At 44.3% G+C, this 22582-nt stretch overlaps 1 protein-coding gene across 1 annotated transcript in view; it reads right to left on the bottom strand.

Annotated features, from left to right (window-relative positions):
- Window positions 1–22582, bottom strand: part of ADTRP (androgen dependent TFPI regulating protein) — a 62085-nt gene that overhangs the window by 7736 nt on the left and 31767 nt on the right. Inside the window, exons 5-6 of the mRNA XM_072813606.1 lie at window positions 12588–12703; window positions 226–377 (exon numbers count right to left, since the gene is read on the bottom strand). Of these exons, the coding sequence (XP_072669707.1) occupies window positions 226–377; window positions 12588–12703 (268 nt within the window). The remainder of the gene's footprint in view (window positions 1–225; window positions 378–12587; window positions 12704–22582) is intronic.

Here is a 22582-nt window from a genome sequence, read left to right as displayed (position 1 = left end):
TTGGGGGAGGTGGGGACATAATTTGAAGGGGTCCTTTGAGAAAATTCAAACTTCCCCCAGGCCTTCACTTTGCTACTTTGGTAGGACCTGTCTGACTGAATCCTTTGGACAAAGGCATCAAGCATCACTGCCTTCTGCTTTTGGACTGGTTTGTCCTGTTTCCAGGAGGAGTGGAGAAAGTGTAAGGAAGGAATGTGTCTGTAGGTAAAAGAGAAATAAACTGACCCCATTTCCAGTGGTTGAGTTTCTCTCCAAGTAGATAGATGCCAGCACTAAAGATGTAGCTGAGAGAGAAGAAGGCTGTTAGACCCACCGGGCTGAGTTTGGCAAACACAGGATACACCCACGTACCCGTGTCAGAGTAGATCCATAGGACCCTGCAGAAAATGACAAGTCACAATAATTAGGATGACAGGGGTGGGTTGGTGGTGGAGCCATTTTATCCTCAAGATCAATGGGGTTCTGGAGCCCAAAGTAGATAAAAAGAAGCCATGGGGATCATTTGTCAACAGCTGAGGTGCTCCACAAACCTACAAAAGTGATTCTTTTCTGGATGAATAGACTTGATTCAAAGAGACCTCCTATTTCATAAGCAGGGCTTTGTGATTTTACCTAATCTATTAAAATTCAATGTTGGTAAAAGACTATGGGAGAACATCAAACAGATCATCAGCCAAAGAGAGTATGTGAGGACATGAGTTCTTCCTTGCTCTGAGAGGTATGACCTGCTGAGACATTGAACCTGCTAAGAGGGCATCATTTGCTGGCTCTTAGCCAGACAAGTGGGGTTTGCTTTTCTGTACCTAAGAGTCAGGTGCAGCTTTTAATTAGCCCTCTGAGTCTGTGGGGTAGGAGAGACAGAGATGGAGCATTATTGCTCCATTACAATATGCTTTTTAGAGGTAGGAGGGGTTTGGCTGTTAGCCCTGATTTCAGTTCATGAATAGAGCTGTGGATAGAGTGTTCAGGAGGAAAGGATGGATTTACAGGAGGCTCAGATCCTGCTCATGTGAGGATAGAATAGAAGTCAGTTCTGGAAGCCAAGAGAAGGAAAAGAAATGCTAGGAGAGGAGCCACGATGTCTAAGCAGAGCCTGCAAATGCAGTATGCTGGAAACCAACCGCACTGGAAGATGCCAAAATCTGAAATAACTTTTAAAATTAAATATGGGGAAGATGATATATCAACTACAGTTTAAAATTGGTTAAGAGGACAGAATCTGGAAGCAGCCTTCTATGATCCAAATCCTAGTTCTACCACCTATTAGCTGTCTTACCTTCAGCAATTTATTCAGCCCCTCTGTCCCTTATCATCATATGAAAAGTGGGGGTGCAAACAGCATACATATTATAAAGCTGTCATCAGGATTAAGGGAGTTGTTAACACATGTAAAATGCCTGGTCCACTGTGCCTGGTCCATTGTGATCATTTAATAAGAGTTCTAAAGCTTCTCTCTTCTTAGGCACGGCACAGGGGGCTCCTAGCAACCTTCCGTTGAAGCTCCCTACCTCTTATAACAATTAAGATATGCCAGGTCATACTTCAGAAACAACATTCAAATTTGGATACCTCTGGTTATCAAAAGAGTTCAGACAGAAGAATAAAATTCTGAGCTTAATTAAACTTTCAGAAACCCAAGTGTACTCTTGGTTGTTTTAAATACTTCAGATTTGTCAAATGCTTGTGGAAGAGACAAGGACTAATATGAAGCTCAGGACTAGGGTGAGGTAAGGGGGGCACCTATGGTATGAAATTTAAGTGGCCATCTCTGTACATCAGAAAGCACAATCAATCAGTTGCAAAGGAAATCTATGGAATGGGAAAAAATGTTTTTAGTCATATGCCTGATAGAGGATTAATATCCATAATATACAAAGAACATCCCCAACTCAACAACAGCAATAAAAAACTAAACAACCCAATTAAAAATGGGCAAAATATTTAATAGACCTATTTCCAAAGAAGATATATACTAATGGCTAACATGTGAAGATACACAACATCACTAACCATTAGGCAAATGCAAATCAAAACTATGAGAGATAGGGCAGCCCAGGTGGCTCAGCAGTTTAATGTCGCCTTCAGCCCAGGGTGTGATCCTGGAGACCCGGGATCGAGTCCCATGTCAGGCTCCCTGCATGGAGCCTGCTTCTTCCTCTGCCTATGTCTCTGCCTCTCTCTCTCTGTGTCTCTCATGAATATATAAATTAAAAAAAGAACTATGAGAGATAACTTCAAACCCATTAGGATGGCTACTATCTAGAAAATATTATGTGTTGGAGAGGTTGTGGGGGAATTGGAACCCTTATGCACTGTTGGTAGGTATGTAAAACAGCTTAACTGCTATAGAAAAGTGTGACAGTTACTCAAAAAAAATAATTTTTTAGTTTAATTCACAGAATGACCATATTATCTAGTAATTCTACTTCCCTATATATATATTCTCAAAAGAATTGAAAGCAAGAACTCTAAGAGAGTGTTGATAGGTGCATTATTCTCTATAGCTAATACATGGAAGCACCCAAGTGGCCATCTAAGGATGAACAGGAACATAAAATGTGGAATAGATATGCAATGGAATATTATTAAACTTTAAAAAAGAAGGAAATTCTGACCCACACCACAACATGAATGAACCTTGAGGATATTCTTTTAAATGAAATTAGCCCGTCACAAAAGAACAAATACTGTGTGATTCCACCCATCTGAAGTACCTAGAGTCACCAAATTCAGAGACAGAAAGTAGCATGGTGGCTGCCAGGGCTTATGGGAAGGAGGGAATGGGGATTTACTATTTAGTGCGTACAGATATTTGGGGCACCTGGGTGGCTCAGTCAGTAAAGCATCTGCCTCTTGATTTCGGCTCCGGTCATGATCTCAGAGTCGTGAGATCCAGCCGTGCATTGGGCTCCATGCTAGGTGTGGAGTCTGCTTGAGATTCTTACTCTCTCTCTCTCTCTTCCTCTGTTCGTCCCCCCCACCACACTCTAAATAAATAAATAAATAAATAAATAAATAAATAAATAAATAAATAACTTTAAACAGACTTTGCCTCACCTCGTTCATTTTCCACTGTGCTTATCTATGGTGATATCTTCCTTCTTGGAGCAGACCCTCTATCTAAATTCTTTCGGGCAGTTGGGGGAAGGTCAAAGTTTTTTCCTGAGCCTTCTGTTCCTTAAAAATAATCAGCCTAAAATAGATCTTATGCCAAAGGAACACATTTTGGGTGGGAATTTTCCTGCCCCACGTTATCATTACTAAACCAACATTGGGATCCTGTGACGCGTGCATCACATGGGCATGTACGTGAGAAGGGTATCCACAGCACTTCTTTCCTGTATGGCTGCTTCTCATGACAAGCCGGGAAAGGTATACGGGACAGAAAGTAAATCCCCAGGCAGCTGGGGCGAGGAATTTGGGGTCAACAAGGAGACCTGAATGCACTCCAAACAGATTGTTTTAATTAGTTCACTTTGTTGACTTTGTATACTAGAAATTAGGGCTTCCTGGTTTCCATGCACATTTATATAAGATAGTCTGCAAATAAGGACATTCCCCTAGAGGCCTGGAAAGTTTCTCTTTATTTACTTCATTTTTGTTTCCTTCAGCATAAGGTTCCGCAAAGGAAAGTTCCTGAGGTAAGTTAACGAAGTCTGTAGCTTCACAGAGAAAGTGCAGAGAAAGTTATAGGTGTGTTAACTGTCAGCGGAAAAGTAATGAAAACACAAATATGCTATCAGGCAAGAGTGCAATTGTTTCGTGCAGGGCAGTGAGAGGCCTGGGTGAGGAGATGCTTATACTCAGGTGGGATCACTTCTTTATGGCTTGCTGAAATTTATGTTGAGAGGAGGAGGGCAGAGGGAGAGAGAAGGAGGAGGAGGAGGGAAAGGAGTGAAGGAGGAAGGTAGGAAAGAAGGAAGGAAGGAAGGAAGGAAGGAAGGAAGGAAGGAAGGAAGGAAGGAAGGAAGGAAGGAAGGAAGGGAAGATGGAGGCCAAAATGGAATTTGTCACTGTCTTCTTAGTCAATATCAGCTCTTCCCAGCCCCATGTCAGATCCCATGAAACCACATCTAAATGTCCACTGTACTCCATTCCAGGCCCCTTCATCTGGAAGAGTTTCTATAATTGTCTACTTGCTGGGCTTTCTTGCACCCTTCAATCCACTTTCCATACCACAGGCTGCCAGTACTCCAGTAATCTTTCCCAAAGAGAAATCTGCTCATGGCACTCCTCTGCCTCCAGGGAATCTGCACCAACCCCCTTAGGAGAATACCCAAACTCCTTTACCCAGCCTACCTGGTCTTCCCTGCCCACCTGTCAGTCTTCAGGTCTACAGCCTATCCATACTGGATCCTTTTCTGTTTCTTAAACGAACCAAGCTCTGCAGCTCTGGGTCTTCACTCATGTTGTTGTCTCTGCTTGGAACACCTCTGACCTTTTCACTCCCTGAGACACGCTTCTCCTTGCTCTGTGCCTAGCTGAACCTTACTTACAATTCAAGTCTCAACTTAAAAGTCCATTTCTCTAGAAAAGAATTCCCAAAGATCCTGTAACACTCACTCGGTTAGGTTCTTGTGCCACTTACTTCCTTTACCATGAACTTTCCTTTGTTGCTTATTTGACTGTCTTCCTCAGTAGCCTGGAATGGGGCAGGGATCATATCTATTATGCACATCTGTTTCCCAAGTGCTGGGAAGATGGCAAGTTCTTTAGGTATTTTTTCTTTTTTTTTTTTTAAAGATTTTATTTATTTATTTATTCATGAGAGACACACAGAGAGAGGCAGAGACACAGGCAGAGGGAGGAGAAGCAGGCTCCTTGCAGAGAGCCCGATGTGGGACTCGATCCCGGGACCTGGGGATCACGCCCTGAGCCAAAGGTGGATGCTCAGCCACTGAGTCACCCAGGCGTCCCAATTTCTTTAGATCTTTAAATGAATGGCTCTTTGTGGCGGTTCTACTAGCACCCATAGTTCCCTTTAGCTGCAGTTCCCTGTGGCTGCTGCAGAAAGCTCTCAGTTGCCTGATCCACCAAGAACACTGCAGCCTCTGAAACTCAGATGGATCCATGATCTTCCAAATTCTAGTTAATCTATTGCTCACTTCATTATTACTTTGAAGAGACCAATACTTCTTTTCCTCAGTTCTGAGAGCAATATTATGTGTCCTAGAGCCATCTGCCATGTGAATCTGTGTGAGTTAGGCTGGGCAGGTATAGACTGGCAGCTAGAAATTAATCTTTTATAATTTTCTCATCGTAAATCTTGCAGCATCCAGCAGTAATCATAAAATCCATATTTTCTTGTCTCATCAGTACAATAGCAGTGGAAGTCTATGGGTTAGGGACGAGTCGATAACGAGGGGTTTTATGGGCTTTCTGCATGTAATTCTTAAAGTGCTAACACTCACGCTCTCTTTCCCTTGCCCAGCAGAAAAATAGAACTAAAGGACTCTCTGGTCCCATATTTTCAGGCCGACTTCCTACAGAAGCATGTCAGATGGTCACAGTTGCATCGGAGGCCAGAAGACAGGGACAACCTGGATTCACATTTTGTCAAGAAATGCAACAAGTTAGCAGATTTTCTACAAGGAAAATGTCCCTGACAACAGCTGGGACCTGGCGATTCCTTAAGGTAGGGACGGAGGAGCCTATTGTTGCCTTTGCAAGGCACTCCCATGTCACCCCTCTGCTCACCTGCCCTCTCAGGCTTTGTACTCTTCTCTGCAAATAGCTCCCAGTCACACATGTGAGCAATGGCACGTTGAAGACACCTGCCAGCCTTAAGCTACAAAAAGGACTCCTGTACCTTCTTGGTTTGCTACCATCTGATCATTCTTTGCTACCTGGCTGCTCCCCTTGCCCCCTCAGCCCCTTGGGCGAGGGCATTACCTCCTCATTCACTTTCTACCTCTCCCCCTCTCCTTGTCTCCCTGGCTCCACCCTTCTCCCCACCCTTTCTCTCTTCCCTCCTCCCCCTTCCGTCTCTTGTCTCTTCTTCCTCCCCTCTCTCTCTTCCTCTTTCCCTCCTCCTCCCTCCCCTCCCCCCTCTCCCTCTCTGTCTCTCCCAGCTTCCCCTGCCTCTATCTCTTCAGTAATCTCATCCCACCAGGAGGGTTCCCTCTCTGGATCTCCACTGTCCCACCTCTCTTGGGAGGGCCCGGTCTGAATGTCCAAACAGAAGTTCTTCTAGGCAAGTGGTTCCCAACCTTGGCTGAAGATTAGAATTGCCTTGGGGACCTTAAAAGGACTTTAGGACTTATCCTAAACCAATTAAACCAGAATAGGACCCAGATATGGGATTTTAAATGCAATCTTTTACTTATACCCTGAAAGTATGCTTCTGCTTCTATTAGTGCACCCACCATCTTCCCAGTCCAACAGCCAAAAATTCATAGAATTTTCCTTGATTTTTCCTTCTCCTTTGCTCATGGCATGCCAATGACTCCACAAAACCTGTTCTGTTCCCTCCACAATGTGTCTCAGGGCTACCCTCTGTCCTGACACCCACGGTATCATTCTGTAGGTTGGTCTTGCTGCTAATTTCTCCAACAGGCATTCTGGTTGAGAGAGAGCTGAGGTTTGCTCAGGAATCATTAGGACAGCAAATGGCCATGTCCTCTCTGGCTCCCCCATTTTCACCTGCTACCTGTCTGCATCCTGGCTGGCCCTGGATTCCAAGTGCTGATAATAAGAGTGTGTGAGTGTGTGTGTGTGTGTGTGTGTGTGTGTGATCTTCACATTTATTTCACATATTAATTTACCTGGGGGTTAAGATGTACTGTGGAAAATGGGGCTGGAATTCTTTTTTTTTTTTTTTTTTTGGGGGGGGGGCTGGAATTCTGATCTCAAGAATCAAGGTTGTGCAACTATGATGCATCCAGACAGCCCCAGACCAAGGTTGTATTTATGCCCAGGAAAAAGTAACAGGGGCTCTGGACAGGAACTCACCATAATGCACCAGTGGAAGTAGGGGCTGATCTGGGAACTCAGCTTCGTGTATCCCTCTGGCAATTTTTAATGTATCCTAGAGGTAAGATATCTATATGTATAGTACACAGGTGAGTGTGTATGTCAATGGCTGTATAAATTTAGTGGATTGCTACACCTGAGGGCCCAGGCAGCTTCGATGTCGGAGCTCACCTGAGTGAGCATAGTATAGAAGAAAGGAACGATCGCTCTTGCCTCATGGGAACTGTGCTTCAGGAGCAACTTTACAAATATCTCCCTTACTGCTGGGTTATAGCTGCATGTCTGCATGATGCTTGTCCTCGGTATGCAATACCTTACACACTAGCAGAGACACCTATGGCACCTGCAGACTTCTGGTCTACTGAGAGCAAGAGCTAGGACTGTTTCAGTGGCTGTTAGCAGTGCTCTACTGACACAGGGCATTAGCAGCCAGTAGCAGGGTGGGTCGGCAATGGGGGTGCCAAGCTGACCTGAAAGCAGAGCCTGGTGAAGGCACTGGGCACAGGAGGCTAGGTATCTAGGTCTTGTGACCTCTCGGTCTGCATAGGTGTCAACGTGGCAGGTGTGAGCACTCACATGCTTAGAGAAGAGCGCTCTTAGAAAAGAGGGTTCTGCCCACATGTAACCAGGGAAAGGGTGCTCTGAGTATCCAGACACCGGCTGACACCAGAGCTATGACATAACTGTGGACGAAGAATAGGACATGGGGATTAAACTCCTTGGTAAGAATATTCCAACTGATTTCTATTTGTGTGTTATTTTATTCTATTTTGCTTCCCACATTTTGCTGTTCTGATGCGTTTTAAACACCACTGTCAAGGCAGCCTTTTTACAGCAGAATTCTCTAGCCACCTTACTAACAGCTCCCACTTCCCCTCCATGCTGTAGAAACAAATAGTGACAACCAAACCTCACATTGTCTACACCGTGTCTAGCCTCTAGCCTGCTGTCCTGAGCCTCAGGGGGTGGGCAGTGGTAAGGCCACTTCCCCTTAGCCTCTGTCACCAGCAGGTCAGGCTCTAGGGAGGTGCCGACCATTGCTCTACCATGATCTGTGCTCTTTTGGCCGTGGGACCATGTTGTTGTTCACTTTCTCTCCCTTTTGCCCCTGCAATCCGCCAGTCCTCCAGGATCAGGATCCAACATGCACCTTTCCTGAGGCCTTCCCACACCACCCAGCCAGACATAACCGCTTCCTCCTCTGTGTTCCCGCAGTTTCTTGTATTGGCTAAATGTCATCCCTTCCCGTCTTGTGTTTTTATAGCATGTGGCTCATCCCCCCCCTTATTAAGTACAAAGCCCCCTCATAGGCAGGGGCTTGGCCTTATATAATTTGGCTTTTCCCAGCAGGACCAGCCCTGCGTTAGGGGAAATATTTGTTCCATGAAAGAGTGAATCAGAGCCAGCTGTAGGAATATTTCTGTTTTCCTGATCCTCACCATGACCTCAAAGAGAGCTAGGTGAGGTATTTAGGGGTGAGAGAGAAGGGAGCAAGGAGCAAGCTACTGCATTTATAGGTGAGTAATGCTTTCCAAAGGAAATGAAAGATTTACAGTTATTACTACTTTGCGAAGCTTTATTTTCCAACTTATGGGCCAGCCCTCCAATTTTGCAATCTGAAAAATCACAAAAATCAAGTGCCACATTAGAGGCAGTCCCCACGGTCTTGGCTATTTTTGGGTCGATGTAACGTGGTTTCGGCAGGGCAGTGCTTCTCCAGCTCAGAGTTATTGCCTTTTTCTCTGACTCATGTTTGTTTCTCACGCTCACTCTGGCCTTGGCCCATATTCTTTACCTCATTCCTGCGAGGCTGTTTCCCTATTTGACCATCCAAACTGGCATGCCTAACAGCTGGCCCATGGCCACTTCCCTAAAACATCTCCATGGATATGCATGGTTGGTGGAACTTCATTGCTGGCCATCTGTGGCTGTGAGGGCTCATGGGCCCCAGAGCCTTGCGTAAGGGTTGAGGCAGCAGGCAGCAGAGTGTGAGATCCCCCAGCCAGGAATGACGGGCAGAAGCAGGGGAGCTTCGGTGTGTAGGGCAGCACATCAATCTAGTTGCCTCCTTCTAGTAAAAATGGAGCCCAATGGGCCAAATGTTGATTTAGTGCTTCATCAATGACAAGAAAGTCCAAATCCCAAACCACTTTGGCTCCCTGCTGGGGCCCACCCAGTCACATGCCTGCTGGTGACTGGTCTCTGTCCTCTCTCTACCCTTGCTCCATTGTATCACTTTAACATCCAATCCAAGCACAGAACTGGGAACCATGACATCACAGAAGTTTGACCATAGAAATGAGGTTAAGCATTTTTGCATGCTTCTCCCTGCACCCCACCTCCACTCTACCCCCCTACCCCCACATTTCACAGATGTGTTTTGCACAAACGGGGAGCTGAACAAATACCCGGCCGTGTGGATATCATGGGAAGTGAACTGTACTCGGAGATAGGAGCCCCGAGTGTAAGTCCCGCTCTGATCTTCCCTAGCCATATGACCTTGGGTGTGTCGTTTATTCTGCTGAGGCTTCGGGCCTCCAGCACTGGATGACCTCCAAGTCACCTCCACCACCACTCACCCTCTCTCATTCCAATTACAGATTGGCTGAGACTGTCAATTCTCCCGAGTTAGCACAAATGCCACCAATAGGCCTCCAGGTCTTGTTCTGCAATTACTGCACTTCATCCAGAGTCATCTTTCCAATCATCTTTCTTACATAAGCCACATCATTTCACTCCTCCTCCTAAAACTTTCCCACAGAGAAGCCCTCAGTTTCAAAGTCCAGACTCACTGATGTGAATTGATGATCTGGCTTTTCCCTGTCCTCCAATTCAGCCCTCCTCTCAGCAACTCCAGCCCTATGCAGATGTTGTTCCTTCTGTCTGGTGGTCTTTTTCACATCTCTTTTGACTTATTCCTTCTCATTCTTTGGGTCTCAACTTAGACATCAATTTCCTTCAGGAGCTAGCTCCCAACATCCCTCCTGGGCACCCATAGCACCCTGCGTTTCCCCCTCCATCTCTCGTCCCTTAGTTTGGGCACCCTCTTCTCTTCAGACAGTCCCTAGAGGCAGCGTGGTGCCTTGCACATCACTATAAACTCAGTCGCTTTGCACAGTGCCTGGAGCTGATGAATAACTGAATGGACACAGGATGCACTCATAACAGACCCCCATCTCATTACACCTCCTTTCTCCAACCCCCGTTTCCCGCATTGTCAGATCGCATGCCCAGGCACCAACAAGCTAAGCCCTCTTGATGGCTTCTTTTCATCTTTATGGCCACCATGATTTCTCCCCAAAATGCCAGTGGCTTTTGGTGGTCTTTTACCCTCTTGGTCTCTGAATATAAAAGAGCATGAGTCAGATGTGACAGATGACCAACTGCCAAATTGTTAGGCAGAAAAAGTTAACAGACCAAAAAAATGCTACCTAATGTACTAACTCCAAAAGTTACACTCAGAGAAGACCAAATCAGATGCAAGTCCACACAAAAAAACAAAAGCATGGAAATTCATATGCATACTCAGCATGACGCTACCCTGCATCTGTTCCATGCATAACAACAACAACAAGATATCTTGATGTATACACACTCTTACCCAACCCCAAGTTCCAGATATTCTATCTTTAGGGATTTATTGCTTTGGGTTAAGCCAAATATGGCAAATATATGGCATGTATCTTACCACTCTCCATTCTTACACTATTGGCAGATAATTGCCGATGGATGACAAAATTCTTTTTTGGTAGGGTCTCAGAATCCTTCTCAACACTGTGCTCCAGGCATCAACTGCCAGAAGGTTCCTAACTATCGCCTGCTCTCTAAAAGTTATCCTTTGTTACAATGCAAAGGCCCAAGACTGGAGAACAGCATGGATCACTGGAGTCTTGGGGTAGATTTACGGAGCAAGTACTTTCTTTATTCAAGAGAGGAGAAGCAAGAAAGATTTGGGCACTCGGGAAAGGAGAGGCGCAGAAGGGTGGGAGGTGCATACATTGCAGGAGATGGAGAAAACACAAGGGAAGAGCTATCAACTGAGTTCTGGGCACAAAGCTTATAGGCTTTGAAACAGAAGATGGTGAAAGCCAATGAAACAAGCATGGCGAGAGCCCCAGTACTTTGGATTGTGTTCTGTTTCTGGCTCCCATTTCTAGCAGAGTCCTATCCTAAATTAAACTTCCCCCACATAGGGAGGGGTTGGGGGATTACCCAGATTGTCAGATGTGAACAGTTTATGTAAATCTAGACTGGAGAAGCAATATCATGATTAGCTTCCATCTGTAGGTATTATGCTTGGCATGCCCTTATCAGTAGAACAAGGGCATGGTAGTGGATGAGAAGGCGCCAGAATCGAGAGGGGGGTTTCCAATCATCAGGTGGAAGGCCACACCTTTTCCCTTGATTACAGACCACTGAGCGGCACTCTGAGTACTGGTGTCACCACGTGGCTGAATAATGAAATCTAGGCCAGCTACTTGAATTACCTCTCATGCCTCTGACTAGGCTGTTCTGCAAGCCCCCAGGCAATTGCCCAAATGCCCTATAGGAGCTCTTGTGCCAAATGTTGATGCAAATGAGCCCATAACAATACAAGCAGACAGGATGGGCCAGACCTAGCCTGATCAACCTGACAAATGCTTTTTTAGATGGAATATATTTGGGTGCTTCAGATTATTCATCCACCCCAACATTTTACTTTTTTTCTTTTTTAATTTTTTTCCCATTTTATTTTTTAAAACTTCAAATTCAAATAATTAACATATAATTATTATTAATTTCAGAGGTAGAGGTCAGTGATTTAGCAGTCTTATAGAATATCCTTGCTCATTACCCAAGCTCATGTGCCTACCTCAATGTCCATCACCCATCCTCCCCACTCCCCTCCAGCAACTCTCAGTTCGTTTCCTTTGATTAAGAGTCTCTTATGAGTGGTCTCCCTCTCTGATTTCATCTTGTTTTATTTTTCCCTCCCTTCCCCTATGATCCTCTGTTTTGTTTCTTAAATTCCACATCTTCATGAGATCATATGATAATTGTCTTTCTGATTGACATATTTTGTTTAGCATAATACCCTCTAAATCCAACCACATCATTGCAAATGGCAAGATTTCATTCTTTTTGATGGCTGTATGTGTAAATACACATACATATACATATACCTATATATGTGTGTGTGTGTGTGTATATATATATATATATCACAACTTTATTCATCTATTGATGGACATCTGGGCTCTTTCCATAGTTTGGGTCTTGTGGATATTGCTGCTATAAACATCCAAACATTTTAATTGCAAATGAAACCAATGATCAGTATTCTCTTGGGGAAAGTAATAAGCATAGCTTTGCAATGACGACTTCTTCATGAAGGGGAGAGAGGAACGCATGACTTCTTGCCTGAGCATGGACGCCTGTGTACTCTAGTGCATGTGATATTTCCATGAGCATCAACATCAAACAATAAGAATCTTTCCTACCTAAAAATTTAGTAATGGTTAAATCTCTGCTAAAGCAAGATAAAGGCATTCCTATAAGACAGTATGCTTCTTCAGGGGCATCCCTCATAGTCCTGAAGGAAGAGCCTGGGTAGATTATCTGTCTGCAATTCTTACCTGGTGATGTACATAATGCTGGCGCCAGCCAACACAGTGAGGCCTTTCTTCTTCCGGGGATAGCAATGTGGCCTGAGCATGACCTCCACCAGTGAGAAGGGCAATATGGATGTGTGCTGGAGGAGAGAAAATGATAAATGATAAATCATAATGTTAGGCTGCCCCAGCTGCCTATGTCCCTAATTTTCTCTTTCCTCTCTAATCTACTTTCTTATGCAGCTACCAGATGAAACTTCCCTTAACTTAGCTTAGACTATGCTCCCTAGATGTCCAAGGGCCTACAGTGGCTCCCTATTGCCTACTGTGTTGGCCCAAACTCCTTTGTCTGGCCACCAAGGCCCTTTGCAATGGGCTACCCCTCACCATTCCCCACGCCCTCTGCTCTCCTCTTCCAACACACATGCATGCACACTTATACACCCACACGTACACACTTACACACACTCATCCACTAGAACTAGGCTGTTTCCTTCATTCTCCTTTGTACTCAGCATACTTGTTCCCACTCTCACACTTTTGTTCATGCCCAACGCTCTTTGTGGAATGTCTTCCCTCCCTGTATTCTAATCATTCGCGTTCTTCACAGCCAACACAATCTTCCACAATGCTGTCCCTGCATTTTCCTCGTGCTAATTTTTCTTACTCAGTACGACTGCATTTCTATCCTCTGCCATGTAGTCTAGCACTTATGATGTGTATTCGTAAGATCTGGGGGTGGGGTGAGCAGGGAACACTGCTGACTGGGAACATCTAATAGTGTTGGGATTTTATATTTTTTATGCTTATAGCTACCATTCCTCTTTCATCCCAGTCCCTAATTTCCTCTGCTCTTGGCAGCCTCTTGCATCTTTAGCCTCCACCTGTGAACTCCATCCAGTTTCCATTTCTGAGCCCCAAGGCAGCCATGTCAGCACCTCAGTTACAATAGTCGCTGGGAGTTCAGAATGTTCCAGAGCCCATGACACTGTGCTCCCATGCCCGGCTATGTTGCTGGGGCCCTGGGTGCTGGCTCTGGGTGGCCTCTGCTGTCAGTCCTATTCGCATTGTGCTCAGAGGCATCCCCAGGAGACCATAGCTTCTTCTTACTCTACCTAAACTAGCTAGGGTGAAGTCAGGAGATCAAGACCCTTAGAGAAATGTGACAAGTTTTTATGAGACAGGGGTGTAATGAGAAGGAACAAATTTTAATAATAGGATTCTGCTGGGCAGAGAAGGCCTCCTGGGGCCCCAACAAGGCTGCAGGTGGGTGGCACAAAGCAATTGCCCTTGTTACAGGTCCCAGGTACCCACATTTTAGTAGCAAAGCTTAGTGAACAGCATTAAAGACAAACCATAGTTTTCACAGACTTTTCCAAGATTGGTCCTGAACATACCGACAGGATGCATGTACAAGTGGCAAGGTGTGTAGGCCAACGGTTACACCCTGTACCTTTCTTTGGTCTGAAATTAGGCTACAGTTTCTGTGGCTCTCCCACTAATAAAGGAGCATAGTGCTTAAGGGCACACACTTTCAAATCTGACCTTGTACTAGTTACTGAATCTGTTTGAACTTCAGCTTCCTCCATTATAAAATGGAGAATCGTCCTCACGTCATGGAGAGTAGGGCCTCGAGGGTTGAGATTAGAATATGTAAAGGGCTTAGTCCTTGACCTCTGAGAACTTCCAGTGAGCATTAGCCATGATTGTCACCATTATCACTGATTGTCCTCCTTCATCTCCTTGGTGGCCCAGTGTAGATAGAGTGGGGTGAAGCGAAGTCCTAGGATGTCCATAGCACCACCAGGGGCTAGGACGCAGGGAGGCAGGTAGCTGGAGCACGGTAGCAGAGCTGTCCCTGTGGCCACCCTGTAGCTCCCTCCCCAGCCCACAGCTGCCCCTTCAGAGGCCTGGCCACACGCTGCAGCTGACATCAATGCGCTCTTCATCCAGAGGCCACTTCAGGTGGTGAGAGGTGGGGCTGTTTGGCCAGCACAGCCAGCTGCCTCTTTGCCTGCCTTCATTCTGACGCTACCAGGAAGATCCCACTTCTGTTAGGAAGCATTAACAGTCCCATTACACTGGCCATTGATCTAACAGATTTTATTAACCTTGCCCATTGTCAGCAGCTTCAGATCTCTACATTAATGATCATTGGGAAGAGAGTTCCTGTGGAATAATGTAGGGTGTTCACATTAGGAGCAAATGAGTTCATAGTGATTAATGCTTTTACAATAAATAACTCAGGAATGCATGACTGGTCACCTCTTCTAGAAGCCTGCCCTTTACAAGTGACATTCAATTGGATTTCCAAACGACTTCTCCCTGATGGCTTCTGGGAAGTTTACTTCAGTGATGTCATTAGTGACGGGCCATATACCGTGGCTTAGTACTAGCTAAAAGGTCTTCAAAAGAACAGCATTTTTTTCATCCGGGCTGGGGGTAGGAGGAAGACCACAGTCTGAGAGCTTTCTAAACACTGGGCTAGCGTGATGAGCCAAGCGTGACAAAATGAACCTCCTGGTATTTCAAATGTACTGGTATTTTACCTCATGTTCATATCAACTGTATAACCTTTGTCAGGCAGCACATATTAAAAAAAAAAGGAAGAAAAAGATCAGTAAGAGAAATATCAAATATGCTTTCTGCTTCCAAAAAATCTAATAATTAGGCTGGGATTGACACAAATTAGAATGCTGCCAAAAATTACTGAAAACAGTGACTCATTCTGTATTTCAATTAACAGTTTCTCAGTTTCCCTTATAAACAGTGAAGCTGACAAAAATTAATTATCTCAGAGGGGGTAAAATATTTCCTTCCAGAGTAAACAAAACATCATGGGCTGAAACAATAGTATGTGTGAACGGAAACGATGGAATCAAATTATCTTCCCTTGTCAATTAGCCATCATTTTGGTAGAAATTTCTTTAAGTGTCTCATTCCAGATGCATTGGTTAAAAGGACAGGGTTGCTCTTTTCCCATCCTTTTCTACTAAATTATGCTTCTTCCTCCTGTCCTTGGTATAAATGCCTACTTCCCATCTGGATATCTTGGAGATGGAACTCTAAGTATGAAGTAGTGATTTAAATATTAGTATAGTAATGTGCTTTAGATCCCCTGGATGTAAAGTAGCCTTGTGCATAAGTACTGGAAGTTACCAGCCCGCAGAGCATTCCTACAAGGTTACATGAGTCACAACGTGAAACATAATGAGCGCTTATTTTTACTCACCTCATGCCTGTAGGTACGTAGCTGTTATAAACAGCTTCCCTGGTTGGAGGCTAAATGTATCACGGGATGCATTTGCCTGACTCTTGTGAAAGAGACCAGCCTTAATCCCTGAGATAACCCGTGGAGCCAACAGTTTTCCATCACCGTCAGGCAGGCTCCCCAGACTAAATCCGTAAGCCAGGATGGTCACACTCTTATCTCTAAGATCCCCGGAGGGACCAAGAGCATTTAATTTTCTCCAGTGAATGAAATTCAGGGAGGCTCCGTATTTTAAAAATCAGATAATCACATTTAAAAATATGATCTCTGCCTCTTTCCTTGATTTCATTTCCTTGTCAGACTACCCCTTGTGTTGATTTGAGAAGACCGAGATAAAAAAGCCAGCTTCGACCTCCTCGGACTGGTCAAGGACTTTCTCCTTCAGATGCTGTTTCTCAAAATGAGCTTAGCATAATAATCACCCACTTTGTGTTCGTCTCTAACTTTGTCTCCACCTCTCTGTTCAGGCCATGCTTACACCTGAGAATCAGTTCCTTACATTGACGCTTTCCAAACTGAGGTCCTTTTCCCCAAGTCTCTAAGACAATGTCTTTGGTTTGTTTGTGGGGCTAATGGATAGATATTGCAAAATAAAGTTTTATTACACCAGCAAGATCTCATTTCTGGGGACTTTAAGGGTATTTTTTACTTAATATACCTGGAATATAATCCTTTTTATGTATTAAAAAATGAAAGCCTTTACAAAATCTCTTCAGGGGCAAACACAAGGCCAAAACATCAATTAAAACTTAAATGTAAATACAACAGACATGAAAAAGGAGGCAAAACAATCCTTAATAGAATGCTCTTATACTCAGGCTTGTCATTACACTGCTGGATCATGTTCCATAAGCTCGAAAACCACATGTGGTAAAAACACACAGTAATAATTGTTTTGTAAATCCCAAGTTTTGTAAATCCCAATAAGACCATCTCTGATTTTGATAACTACCATTCCTTTGCCAGCTAAAAACTTGTATCTCATTCCTCACCACTGTAGTTTCTGCCTCTAAAACTGACAGATTGGGACAATAGTGAAGGTCTTCCTGGGAATATTTTGTGTCCAAAAGCAGAGAAAATCTGTATTCTCTATGACCCCTCTGTTGCTACAGTTATAATTTTGCTTTAAGCCCATTTGATACATGGAAATCCAGAAATGTAGACATAGGCTATATTTTTTATATGCCTGGGGACCACTCTTTTCTTTTCTATAAATTTTTCCACCTACACTACCTGCAGGAGTCTTTTCAGCCTCAAATACAAAGAGTATAGAAGACACTATGATTAGATTTGTAAGAATTCCCTTTCCCACTTTCTAGAAACTCAAGTGCACAGGTTAGGCACCACTATAATTAAAGAGCCAATGTTCAAATGCCTGGGGCAGGGGGTTGGGAAGATAAGCCACCCACAGAAAGAACCACAGGCTTCCCTTTGATCTTTACAGTCTATCTAGGCAGGCTGGCACAGCCCAGCTTTGTACAAATTCAGAAAACAGAAGTTAAAAACCAATAATCTTATTTACCATAGAGGAGTAGTAGTTTGCAATTTACTCTGAAATATACCAAAAATATGGATGTTGAGTTCATGGATGGGAGGATGCACAGATTGGAGATAAAACAAATTCAGTTAACTCTGAATTGTAGGATCTAAATTGCAGATAATCCAGGTGATCACTGTAAAATTCTTTCAACTGCACTTGGTCTGAAAATTTTCATAACAAAAGGTTGGGAGAAATGTGAATAGTCTTTATAAACTGACCTGGAAAGAGAAGTAAATGCTCCACTGGGCTGAGGAAGAAGAGTAGGGTGTTACTTATGAACTGGTCTGTGAATTGAACAGGTGGTTAAATGATAACTTAGTGGATCTTTTAAAGAGCGTTTCTTTTTTTTCTTTTTGTTTTTTTTTTTAATTTTTTTTTTAAAGAGCATTTCTAAGTGATTTCTTACTTACTACATTGTTGTGCTTTGAGTTAATATGCAGTGTGGTCAACATCTCAAAGCAGTATTCTTCTAACAGGAAGCTAGGTGGCTTTGACAGCATCCAGTCTAGTGAAGAAGTGAGTGTTCATATTTGATCCAGTTAAGGGTAAGACAAAAGAAAAGACCTGGAATCTTAGGACCCTACAATCCAGGAATATATTTGCCTTTCTCTGTCTTCCTCTCTCTCCATACCTCTCCAAAGCACCCAAATCCCTTCCTCTTGTTTAATTCTCTCTGGCCATAATAATACCCTAAACACCTGCTGTAATCAATGCCTCATTCCTTCATGTCTTATATCCAAACTTGATTCACTTTTCCCTTCCAATTCTTCCCATAGCTGCCCAGCTTTTGATCTCCCCTGGCATTACCTCCCTAGCTTTCTCCTACGTTGGTACATACTCAACACTACAATTAAAACCTTCCCAAAACAAGTGTATGATGCTACTCTTGTTCAAGGATCTTCTGTGGCTACCTGTTGCCTCGGTCCACTGTCTACACTCCTTCCCTAATCTCATCTCTCCTTCTGATTTTCCACTGTGTCTTAACAGGCTCCCCCTCTTTTGACTCAAATCAGTCTCCTCCTTATCCTGGTCTTTCATTCTGTCCCCTTCGCTAGAATTCCTTCTGTTTTCCACTTACTGAGCTCTTTAATTCTTCTCTCCCAACCAGCCCTGCACACCTTTGAGATGCCTCACAACCAAAAAGTACACATTAACGTGAGAAAATGTAAAAGAAAGTCAAGGACCCATAAAAAACAATGAAATGCAAATAAGTCAACCAGAGGGCTGCTGTTATTGAGATTCAAACTTGCAATAGGTTTCCGGACAGCCAAAGTAACAAGAATGATGGAATAAACACAATCCCTTTTTTTTGTTTGTTTGTCTGTGTTTCGGGGAAATCAAGTTTTTCCACTAGTATTTTCCACTGGTAGGTGGTGGCCCCAAAACAACAGTTCAGAGATCTAGGTTCCATAAACTGATAAAAATCTGAAGGCAAAATAATAAAATGCAATCTCTAGAAGGAAATCCTTCCAGCACGGAGATAATTGTATAATTATGTAGGCTTCTGATGATCAGAATAGTAGATGGACTCCAGAAATACCATTTCCCCCCTGTTGGGTTTTTTTGTTTGTTTTCTTTCCCATTATGAGTCAGACAACAGCCAGTATTTTATTCTCGGTTTAGAGCCTGGAGTGGAGGTATTATACCCTGTTGGTGACACAGAGATCTAAATGCTTGGAGGAATTCAGACAGTTGGGCAGCCCCTCCCTGCAAATAAGAAGCTTCACCAAGGAAACCATGCTGTCTCTGGGAAGGGAGTGCCCAGCCCTTCCTGCAACCTCTGGGGCCCCGTCACATCCATACCACACTGACGTCACATCCTGCCTTTGCATGAGATGCTCACGCTCCTGACCTTCCCACAGCTCTTTGGGGCTGCACTTGATGTTTCAGTGCTTAGTTATGTTCAGTTTTACTTTTTATGTTGCCAATTTAATTTTTATGTGGTCACCTTTTTCTCCTTGTCTCATCAGATTATAAACTCTTTGAGGGTAAAGCTCTCATCTATTTTTTCAGAACTCCTCCTCTGCTTGATAAATGCTTTTGGACAGATTTTCTGTATTTGAGCTTATGTATTACACAGTAGAGTTAAGTCCTTAATGCAGCCCACAGAGCCCTTGATGATGTGGTCACCTTGCCCATCTCATTTCTTTTTTTTTTTTAATTTTTTTTTATTTAAAAAAAGAGAGAGAGAGAGAGGCAGAGACACAGGCAGAGGGAGAAGCAGGCTCCATGCACCGGGAGCCTGATGTGGGACTCGATCCCCGGTCTCCAGGATCGCGCCCTGGGCCAAAGGCAGGCGCCAAACCGCTGCGCCACCCAGGGATCCCGCCCATCTTATTTCTATGCCCTGCTGCTCCTACCTACAGCCTTTACCCCATCTTCACCCCCTAATTACTCCTCCTCCACCCACGGTTCCCTCCCTCATCACTGATACATCACACACTTGTCCCTCCCCTTCATCAGCCTCCTCCAACTTCACACCTTACAGGGCTCAGCGTAGATATCCTTACCTCCAGGAACCATTTGCAGCCATCCTGAAACCTCAGGATGATGCCCTTCCCTGGCACAGCTGGACCTCTCCTTGCACATCTGCATCACAGCATCACATGCTTGCATTCACCAGATACTGACTGAACAGGATAGAACCAACTGGAGGCTTAGAGCTATCCACATTTCATCTCCAGTTGCCCAACACAGCACTCGACCTACTCTTCTCACTTACTATTTCTGGCCTCAGTGAACAAGTCAGTGAAACAATGGAGTCGGGCAGCAGAGGAAGAGGCAGTCTACCATCTAGCCTTAGAAGACAGTCTGGCATTCTGGAAGAAGCCAGTGGCTGAAGGTTGCATTCAACTGACCCTGTCAACCATGTACCATGCTGAGTCTGTGGTCGCAGGACCACATCAATCCCTCTTTAGGCTGATCACCTTTATCCTTTGCCCTGGCTATCAAGAGCACCCCAAATGCTGAAAGTGGATGCTGTGGGTCACAGGGAAACCTGTGAGGAAATGTGGCTCTGGGAAACAAGCTCAGGCTGTCAACTGCAGACTCAATGAAGGGGAGTCACCACCAGCCAGGTGCCAGCAGCCCTGCAGGAAGTCAGAACATAGGGAATCAGCAGAGGCTTTTCTTTGTTCATCTTGGGATCTGCTGGCTATGGCCCTCCATTTGGAGATCAGGCCAGGTGGAAATCCCCCAGGTTCTGTTCAGACCTTCTTTGTATCTCCTCCTCTGTATCAGTGTGTAATCCGCCCTTCCTCCCTGCTTCTGTGGCTGGCTCCAGATAGCACACATGGAGACTTGTTTTTAAGACATAGACAGATGGGCAGCTCTCTAGAAAGCTGCTCCAAGTTGGAGGAAGGAGACTGTTCTTTTCAAGAAAGAGAAAGTTTCAGAAGCATGAGAATCTGCTCTTGCTTTAAGAGCCTCGGTGTCTCAGGGCACCATCGCTTCCCCTCAGATATCATATCATGATGGCAATAAAGGATGCAATGTGTAGGCAGCTGGTTTCCCTGGGAGATAACAGTGATTCAGGAAAGCACCCTGTGAGCACAAACTCCAGGGCAAAGTTCCAAACTCCCCACATGACTGATCCCATGATGGACGAGTTTCCACAATTTCTCCTTCCTGCATCTGGCTCTCCCTTGCTGACCTATCAGGGTATTCCTAAAGGGACTTGCCAGATGTTCTGCAAGAGTGGCAGTTGCTCGCTGGTGACTTTCCCAAACACAAGTAGTTGGTTGGTTTATTGGATCTATAGGTGGACAAGGATGGACACATGAGCTCACTGCAACGGGGATCTTACCCTCAGAGGAGGAGGCAGTTGGAAATGGGGCATGGGGGTAGAAGAAAGGGGAGAGGCTTGCTTGGGAAATGCCCTCATTCAATATCCATCAAATAGCCCATGAGAAGCAGTGATGTTTCTGCAATCCAGGCAGTTGGAAAGTAGAAGAAGTATATTGAATTCAAAGAAATATTAATGAATTTCAACATATATTTAGTATAACCCTGCAGTGTCACACTGGGGCTGGGTGAGGTCTAAAGAACAATATCGTGGAGACTCTCTTGGAAGTGTTGAACAAAATGAGGTGCACTAGTGGAGCCCCCAGAGTTTATAGTGGAAGTCTTTGTTCCCTCTCTCTTTTGGGAGGCTCACTGGGTATAAATCTTTCTGACCTAGAAGACTACAAGGTTTCTCTTCAGCATCTCTTACGGCATCCCAAACTGTCTTATCTCACCGTGTGTCCCTCTTTCTGTTTTCTTGCAGACAAAAATTCCTTTTAATCCCCTTTTATTAGAAACAGATCATTGCAAAGCATAGACTAATTTTTCAATGACATTTTTTTTCTTGCTGAGAATTTTTTTTAAAAAAGCAAAACAAACAAAACCAAGGATTATCAAACCGAAGATGTCCAACAGAATGGTTGATATGAGTTTCGTACTCAGAAGAGAAATCTAACTGGAGACAGAGATTTGGGAGCCATTAGAGTATAGCTACAACTTTTCTGAGTGGCAGGAGATAAGATAATCCAAAAAGAGTAGGAGAAAAATAACAAATCTAGGAATAAACACTATTAAATAACAGTAGTTAAGCCAGAGTTTCTCAATGGTTTCACGAGTGCAAGAATAGATAATTTTTCTTTGTAGAGGGCTGCCTGTGCATTGAAGGTGGTTAGCAACTTCTACTAAGCTGCTACTCCTTGGCTTCTGCTCCCTTGATGCCAGGAGCACCCACCCACATCCTTTGCGACAATCAAAACCGTCCTGGGTATTGCCAAGTAACCCCTGGTGAGCAAAATCAATTCCAGTTAAGAATGCCTGATTTAAGCAATTAGCAAAGGAAGAGTATCTTGCAGAGAAAGTTGACAAGGAGCAGTTAGAAAGTCTGGATGGAGGTGGGGACGCCTGGGTGGCTCAGTTGGTTAAGCCTCTCCTTTCAGCTCAGATCCTGATCCCAGGATCCTGGGATGGAGCCCCATGTCAGGCTCCCTGCTTAGTGGGGAACTTGCTTCTCCCTCTCCCTCTGCCCCCACTTGTGCTTGCTCTCTCTCCGTAGTGCGCTCTCTCAAATAAACAAAGTCTGGAAAAGAAAAGAAACTCTGGAAGTAAGGTAAAGAAGGAAAGGGAATTTTTTGATAAGTATGGTCGAATGTGTCAAGTGTTGAGAAGGCATGAGCCCCATCCACCCAGTACCTTTCCTTTACTAAA

This window comes from Canis lupus, chromosome 37 (genome assembly GCF_048164855.1).
Source record: "Canis lupus baileyi chromosome 37, mCanLup2.hap1, whole genome shotgun sequence".
Classification (NCBI taxonomy): domain Eukaryota; kingdom Metazoa; phylum Chordata; class Mammalia; order Carnivora; family Canidae; genus Canis; species Canis lupus.
This window is presented reverse-complemented; position numbering and strand designations above follow the sequence as displayed.